The sequence below is a fragment of the Rhinolophus sinicus genome, linkage group LG02, assembly GCF_036562045.2.
Source record: "Rhinolophus sinicus isolate RSC01 linkage group LG02, ASM3656204v1, whole genome shotgun sequence".
Lineage (NCBI taxonomy): Eukaryota > Metazoa > Chordata > Mammalia > Chiroptera > Rhinolophidae > Rhinolophus > Rhinolophus sinicus.
The window spans coordinates 59,090,552-59,099,490 of NC_133752.1; the positions used below are offsets into that span (position 1 = coordinate 59,090,552).

At 36.8% G+C, this 8,939-nt stretch overlaps 1 protein-coding gene across 1 annotated transcript; it reads right to left on the bottom strand.

The window, feature by feature from the left end:
• Positions 1 to 2,184: 2,184 nt before the first annotated feature.
• On the bottom strand, positions 2,185 to 8,636 carry LOC109461112 (uncharacterized). The gene is made up of 3 exons (XM_019757076.2): positions 8,505 to 8,636; positions 6,830 to 6,897; positions 2,185 to 2,821 (listed from the first exon to the last, which is right to left on the bottom strand). The coding sequence occupies exons 2-3, from the start codon at positions 6,881 to 6,883 to the stop codon at positions 2,288 to 2,290; spliced, it is 588 nt and encodes a 195-aa protein (XP_019612635.2). The 5' UTR covers positions 6,884 to 6,897; positions 8,505 to 8,636; the 3' UTR covers positions 2,185 to 2,287.
• Positions 8,637 to 8,939: the final 303 nt, after the last annotated feature.

Consider the following 8,939-nt stretch of genomic DNA (forward strand, 5'->3'; position numbering starts at 1 on the left):
ACTTGTTCACATTTTTGATAATACTCCAAAGTGAGAGTATGCTTAGCCAAGTCTGAGTTGTCATTATAAACCATTGTAAACTTTCACCAGCCTTTGTAGTACAGCTTAGCTCATAGACAACCACAATTCCTAGAGTGGCTCTACTTTCCCATCTATTTTTCTGTCATTCTTTCCTGGCAAAATTGGGAGCCTAGATAAACTAAGTTCTTCTGTTTATTTTGCTCTTGTGTGTATATCCTGCCTTCTCAGTATCTCTACTTTGTGTCTCTTCAAACTTTCTGGGAATATGACCTCAAGATTTCCATCTCCTAGTTATTTAATCCAACATTAATCTAGGTACTTCTGCAAAGGGACTTCTCAGATGTCATTAAATATAGTTATTTAAACAGAGAGATTATCCTGGATTATTTTGATAGGACTAATCTAATCACCTGAGTTCTTAAAAGTAGATACATTTCTCTGTCTGGAGTTAGAGAGATGTGGCAGAAGAAGAGTCAGGCAGTAGAGGAGTGTAGGAGAGACAAATGAGCCTTGAAACATTCTTCCCTAGAGCCTCCCAAAAGGAAGGCAGCCCTGCAAATACCTTGATTTCAGCCTTGTGAGACTAAGCAGAGGAACTAGCTGAGCCATGCTAGTGTATGAATATTGTATTGTCTGACCCATAGAACCGTGAGATAATGCATTTGTGTTAAGATGCTAAATTTGTGGTAATATGTTATGGCAGTAATAAAAAATAGAACTGAACTTAAAGAGAGATCTCAAACTTAACATATTATTCTGTGTTTCACTACTTCTCCCTTTCTCCATTGATCCCACCCACTCCCTCTCAACCATTCTTGAAATAGCCTCTACTCTTGTTCTACTAACAGTGTAGTATTCATAGACCAGCCAGAGAGGTGAAGTTTGGAAAATGAATATTTTATTCCCCTATTTGATGTTATTCCCCTATTTAGAGCTCCAGTGACCTCTGGTACATTTAGAATAAAATTCAAATCTTAGGTCCTTTATGATTTGGTCTGTCTCTGCCTTCTTGATATCTCCTTTTACTCTCCTTCTTTCTCACTAAGAGTGAGCCACATTAACATTTTTCTGGTTCTCTTGCACACAGAATTCATCACTGCTTCAGACCTTTACATGCTTGATCCCTTCTGCCTTGAATACTCTTCCTCTAGATATTTTAAGGTTTTGCTTTTTAACATTCTTCAAATATTTGCTTAAATATCATTTCTTCAGAGGCTCTCCCTGATAATCTCAAAACAATCACCACCACTTTGTATCTCTTTACCCTTCCTTATTATTTTTCAAAGCAATCTCACTTCTTAAATTATATTTGTGTGCATCTACTTTTTTGTCACACTAGAAGGTAAGCCCAATGAAGGCAGTGACTTTGACTGTCTTCACAACTGCTGATTGGTCAAATACTAGAACAACAGTCCCTGTGTCATCGTAGATTCTCAACAAGTATTTACGGAATTAAATATAGTATTAAGTACATCTCAACAAATTTGGACTTATTTTAGGTATCTTCAAGAAGTTTGGATTCATAAGTGTTTCACAATGTGGGTAGCAGTCTAAAATGTAGGAAAAATGTAGCTCTCATGACATAAATGAGGCCATTTCTGAAATAGTCATAATAATTTTGATTAAAACCTTAACTAACAGTTGGAAGCAATGGAAACTTGGAAATCTTAGCCATCAGCCTCTTAATATTGATATCTGAATCCATCATCTATCTCTTCCTTAGCTTTCACAATGATTTTTCGTATCAAATTCCAAGATTTGTGCTTCGTATCTCACTCAGATATTTAAATTTCCTAGAAAGGCATTTCTGCTTTTGAACAGTTCCTATTAAAACCAATTTATGAGTAATGATCTGGTGATCCTCAGGGATTTTTCAGGGGGCATGTTGTGGGAGAGCTTAATTTTAATACTTATTAACATGGTATTTCATGTTTTGTAATTGTAGGATGGGTTATGGTACTCAAAAGGGCATCCTGTTGCCTACTCTTCTAGCTTCATCACCCTACAAATTCTGGTATCTCACTGCATTTTTCCCTAATTACATCTTTGGCCTCATGGTACAAGGCCAGGCTTCTGGCAGCACTAATCTTCATTTGGGTGGAATACTTGGGGACAAACTGGTGGTTCTCATGACAACTCTGGAGATTTCATGTTGTTGCTCAACTCTTTATTTTTACTTTGTTTGCATAATATATGTGTGGGTTGTTTCAGTTTCGTTCTAAGATTATTTCTCCCCAAAGCTCAGAGATTTTGCAATATCTCATCCTCAACCCACAATTGAAATGACTTTATCAAAAAAGCTCTTTTTAGTGGTTGTATCTTGAGTAGTAGAAGCAGTAGCTGTGGGGCTGGTGGAGTCTGTTTTGGTGGTGGTGGGGTTTGTTGTGGTCATAGTGGAGCTCGTTGTAGTAGTTTGTATTTGGGGTGCAGGGGTAAAGGAGGCAGGATAAAATGGAGGGTATTCAGGGAACAGTGGAGGTCCAGGTGGATAAGGTCTTGGTTGGAAAGGTGAATATGGATAACCTGGGGGAGGAGGAGGGGGTGGAATTCTCCCTGGGCCATAAGGGGGAGGAGGTGGTGGAATTCTCCCTGGGCCATAAGGGGGAGGAGGAGGGGGTGGAATTCTCCCTGGGCCATAAGGGGGAGGAGGAGGGAATGGAATGCTCCCTGGGCCATAAGGGGGAGGAGGAGGGAGTGGAACAAATCTTGGGTCCAAAGGTAAAGGCTGAGGAGGAGGAGGAGGCAGCAACAATGGGTTAGGTGGATATGGTCCCCTGTAGCCTCTCTGACTCTCACCAGGCTGTGGGGAAAAAGAAATAAACAATTTTAAATTGAATTAAAGCATAAGAACATATACTCTCTGTGGCAGGCAGAATTCTATGGTGGTTCCAAAGATTCCTGCTTTACATTGGCACAAACTGGCCTGAAATTAAAATAGTTCTACAGTTCAGAGACAGAAGAAGTCAGAGAGATTTGAAGCTGCTGCAAATGGTCTCCTATGGGCTTTGAAGCTAAGAGCCATATTGTGGAAAGTAAATGATAGACGGGCAGTCAAATCTTGGAATGGCCCCTAGCTCACAGCCAGCAAGAAAATAAGATCCTTAAATCCTGAAAACAAGGGATCCAATTCTGCTGAAAACCACGCAAGCTTGAAAGAGGATCCTGGGCTCCAGAAAGGAACACAGTCTTGGCAAAACTTTTTGAGCCTGGTGACCCTGAGCAGAGAATACAGCCAAGCGAAAACCAGAATTCTGACCAAAGAAATTGTGATATAATAAATGGATTTTTTTAAAGCTACTAATTCGTGGTAATTTGTTATGCAGCAAGAGAAAGCTGTCATATGTATCTAAGTAATGCAGTCTAAAAGTCTATATCAGAGCAAGGAAGAATTTCTCTTTTGCTCTCTGAATGCCTAGGCTCTCGATACAAAAAGCTGAGATAGTACTGAATGGAAAAATGAAAGATTTTGGATAAAATCATATCCTTTCCTTATAGAGATTGTTATTGAAATCAATTCCAAATGGAAAAAATGTCTCTTTGTATCTCTCAAGAGTTCAGGATTGTTCCAGGCTTTGAAAACTAATATTGTCAAACATGTTATTGAGCACCTACTTTGTGTAATACACGGAAGTAGGACATGTAGTATAGAAACATGCCTTCTGTGGGTCTGCAGACCAAGTAGCAACAATACAAAATGATACAAAAATGGCCCAACGGGAGGCAGAATGATAGTCTCTGGAGTTTCCTGCCAGTCTTTGAAGTCTGTCTCTGCTACTTAAACATTGTGTGAATGTGGAATCCTTTTTGAGACTCTCTTTCCTCATCTGGAAAACGACGTTTGTAAGAGTGCTTGTGTCCTAGGATCACTCTCAGATTTGTTGTAAAATATTATCTGTAAAGTGCTCAGAGCAGTGCTTAGCTCACCTTAGATGTTATGTAAACATCTAGGATAGTGGTTGTAATTTTTGGAAATACAATTTTTGGAAGTAAAATAGCTGAAAAATAGTGCAGGAAACAAATACATTAAGGATTTAGAGTGATTAGTGTTGGATAGAGGAAAGATTAAGGATTGTCTCACTGGGAAGGTAGCCTTTGAAAGGAGGGGTAAGTAATACAAAATGCAGAATGGGAAAGCACAAGTCCTAGTCGCCTGAGGGACACAACTGCATTCCCTGCTTGCTGCTGGCCTCAGGCCCTTCGTCTTTTTGTCTGGACTTGCCAATTTCAGACTGTTAGAATTCCCCTAAATTATCCCTCTCCTTGATTCCTACTGGCAGGTCCTTAACCGGTGGTGGCAGATGTCAAAAACCCTGTTCCATCAGAAATTATGGTCCTTCAGCACTGCCCTGCAATCCTCTCAAGAGCCTTAGATTTACTCCACTCCATTTCCTAGAAGACTAATTTTTCATGTTGTTGGCAATTTCATTAAAGTTCTCTATGTCTTCCTGAGCCCTCATCCACCCCACCAAAATGACTTTTCTCCTATTTCTCCAAAGTAATGCAAGAAATTAGAAATGAGCTTCACTGATTTACTGGACATACACCATAAAGTCATTGATATCTGGATATTTCCTTTTCCTTTATGAATATTTTCTCAGGGCTCTGTCAATTTTCTCTTTTTCTTCTGCACTTCCACACATGCCTTTTAACTGGCTTGTTTTCCTCAGAAAATAACTACTGGTATCACTTACGTTACATTTACCTTTTTAAACAAGGCCCACTTTCAACCATGTGTTCCCTTCTTATCACCCTCTCTTCACCTCTTTCCTTTAGAGCAAAGCTCTCTGAAAGGGTAGTCTAGGTTTGCTGAGACTAATCCCACTTCTCGGCATATCCTATTCACTCTTCTACTGCCTTCTGACCCCAGCATGACAGTAAAACTCTTTTCTTGGCATCACCAGTGAAACAAAAAAATGCCAAGGCACTTCTGTAGAAAGAGTTGTTATGTCTGCCCTCTCTAGCTAGTGATAGCCTATTGAATTATGGAGGGCATTTGACCAAAGGGCTGACAATCCAAAGGCTAGTCAAGGTTTTTGAAAAGTTCAGGACTTGATTTTTAATTGTCAAGAAAAGAAATCCTTAGTGTAGGAAAATATTTCACATCATTTTCATTGCTGAGACACAGAATTAGCTGAAAGTACCCTTTTCTCCTAAGGATATCCAGATAATGATCTAACACTTACATTTAATGAAAAAAAAGTCTTCATTGAGAATCTGTTCTTTTCCTAATCTCTTAACCCATTTGCAGTGATTAGTTTCTTATACACAACTAAAGAAAGGTAATGAACTTGGTAAAAATGATGAAAATACTATGTTAGAATAAAAAGTTACTCTCTCAATGGGTTATAATTAGAGCTAATTTCCTGCATAACTTGATTTAGGAACAATCCAGCTAAGACATGGATACTTAGAATCTAAATTTATTTGTTTTGGACTTAATAGTAGTCCCTTTGTCAGGCTTTTTTTGAGGATTAAAATAAGTCTGTAAAGCATTTAAAAATTACCAACAACAGAATGAATACTCAAAAGGTGACTGGATCAATATTACTACTTACCCTACTCATATTATTAAGAAAAAGGCTTATTTCTATCTAAACTACTTATGATAAACTGCTTGTATTATTGGAACTCTCAAATTTTTCTTTTTGCCAAAGGAATCATTGTCTAGATAATCAAAGTCAGAATCTTTAAAATAAAAAAGTGTTCTTTTCTTATATTCTCAGGGGAAATATTGACAATCAGCATTAAGATCAGATAAATAAAGCATAACATGACCTTTCAAACATGCCAATATGTTTTATTGGTTTATCAAAAATCATGTCATATCTACAATGCAATAGTAATATTGCCAAGGTCAGACTGCCTGAGTGACCTATTTAATGGCCTGCTTTTATTCAAATTTCCAAGAGTAGATGGAAGAAGCACTATTTCATGTTTTAGAATGGTATAATTTAATGTAGCCTGCTCTGTGGAAGGCCTCATCTTCTAAAAAAAAAGCTTTCGTTCTTTTTCCACTTGGCATAATAGATTTTACAGTTCTTTGGTAGACATTACTCTGGAATTAATCTCTTTTTCCTAACACTGGAATTAATCTATCCCTACCTTGAAATTTATCCCACTACTTTAAACACAAAAACGTGTGGCTTTTTTTATCCCTTGAAACTTTGAATATTTAGTAGCTTCTGTGGTACTTAACCCACTCCGTTATGTATGGTAAGTATTGATGTAAATGTTTATAGTTTTTCAAAAGTTGCCTGAATCCTTGGCAAATGCGTATTCCTGGTTCCTGCTCTCAGACACTTATTCATTCTGAGATGAGGCTTGGCACAGTATATTTTTAATAAGTGAATCAGGTTACTCTGATGTAGATGTTCCATGAATCCTATGTTGAGAAAAACTATCGTATTTTAACTATCCTATTATACAGATGAGAAAATAGAGTCCCAATAAAACTAAATAATACATTCAGGAATATTCAAATAGTATCTTTAAGTATATTGGATAAAAAATTTGCAATACATTTCTTTACCTATTTGTGAAATAGCTAATGTATGGGTACCCAATTTATACATGCCTGTGTAATGCAATCTGATATAGATTTAAGTGGTCCAATATAGTAGCCAGTGAGCCATGTGTGCCAATTTAAATTAAATTAGATTTCCAACTTAAATTCAAATTAAAGCACTACAACAGTGTTCCATCAATCATTGATAGCTACTGATATGTAAGGAAGGGTAACATTATTAATGCAAAAAATCTGAACTAATAGTTGTGAGAAAAATACGCAGATGTGATTAATGAGACTTACCGAGAAACATGCTACAAGGGCCAAAAGGCCCAAGATTAAGCATATTGGTTTCATCCTTATGGTTACCCCTGAAAATAAGCACAATGGCTGATCAGTATTCCTTTTTTTGAAAGTGTCCCAACCACTGATATATGACATAGTGCAGGAATAGCATTGTAGCATTTTAAGAAATTTGCCTAATTTTGGACTCAGTATTAATATGGAGGAATTACTGTTAGGCTTATAACATTTAACTATGAAACGATGGAACTAGTTTTCACTTTTACTTGTAAAATTACACTGGAGATAATGGCAAAGAGTTGTTCATAAAGTATTTTTGAAATAGAAGCTTTTATGAGTAAGGTTTTTGCTTTTAGAAGTAGCTACCATATCTAGTAGGCTGATTCTTTTTCTTTCCTTATTTTTTGAGATGTCCTAAGAAATTAAAATTAAAACATATGATCTAGTTACAACATTAATATCTCAAATACAAATCTGTAGAAATCTGTAGAGGAATGTAATCACTATTTAAAAATACCAAGATGTTCGGTCCAAATAAGTGTCTATTTTGGAGTACAGTTGACCCTTGAACAACACTGGTTTGAACTGTTGAGGGACCACTAATTGTGGATTTGTTTTCAGTAAATATGCTGTAAACCTACCATATCCCTGGGTTTTGCCTCCACAGAGTCAACTAGCTGCAGACTGAAAACAATGGTTTTGATCCTTCAGCTGGGAACCTACGGGGTCCTGAGGGTGAACTATTAGCGTTGCTCTACACCATTACATATAAGGGACTTGAGGATCTGCAGATTTTGGTATCCTTGAGTTCCTGGAGCAGATACCAAGGGACGACTTGTGAGTCAAAAGTTATACTCAGATTTTCGACTGCAGGTGTTCAGTGCTCCCAACCCACACATTGTTCAAAGATCAACTGTTGTTTAAAGAAAGATTGTCATACGATGTATATATCCTAGTTCTAACAACATTCTGCTAAGTTATTTTATTCCATGATGAGTGGTCTCGAAGTACTTCCAATAATCCACCTAATGCACACCAACGACCAAGATAGAGAAAAGAGAGATGACCAGATCTTGTACTCTTAATTGGCTTGAAATTTACAATATATTCCAAGTTCTGGGAAAGCACTGCATGCAGCTTTGTGCAGACTGGTTTTCTTATAGTCAACTCTACCCATGAGTTGAGTGTGTTGCCTGAACAATCCAGACCTTAAAAGAATCTTAGGGGCAAATTGCACTGAATATTCACGTGCATGAATGTGCATATGGTTATTTTTTAAAATATCACATTTCCTATGACAGTTTAAAAATTTATAAAACCAAAGACAAAACTAATAATAAAAATACACTGTAGAAAAATTCTCTCAGAGTACATTTGGTAAGTGTTCTGGTCATTATGAAGCGCAAAAAAGTTAACGTACATCATGGGGAAAATTTGATTGTGTAATTGGACGGATTGATTTCCCAAGTGCCCAGCGTGAATGCTTTTCTCTGAGATACAGAATTTCACAAGATTTAATGCATTTTGTGGCTTATTGTATTTCATGTAAGGCACATATTATCCTTTTAAGTGAAAATCTTCTATAAAAAACCCATGAAAATGATATCTTTAAAAGTCTCAGAAAAATTTAGTGTTCAAAGTAAAAATTCTCCAGTTCATATTTCCATGTACCTACCTTTGTGAGGATCCTTTAAAGGACTGATTATTTTGCTGGTCAAAATGTCTCCTGCCAGTTACTTTTCAAAAGATGACAAATGAAGGTGTGAAAGAACAAGAAATCTAAGCTCTTATATACGTTGCAATGGATTTCTAGCGGTAATAAGGGAAACACCAGTTGGAAGATATAAACTTCTGGGTGTTTTTTTTTAAACAAAGACAGAAAAGTTGTCATTGCCAATTTGGCAATCTTTTTCTCCATGTTTTTTTTTCTTTTTTTTCATTTATGAGGATCTTTGACCCATTCAATATTAGTGTCTCCTAAGGAAACATAACGTATATGAATCATAATGTCCTTTTGTCTCCGTAAAATACTCTGGAGCTTGTGGTGCACCATTGCTCCTTTATTTTAAAGAAAAAGCTCAAGTTGTTCTACTTCAAGTAATTTTAATGG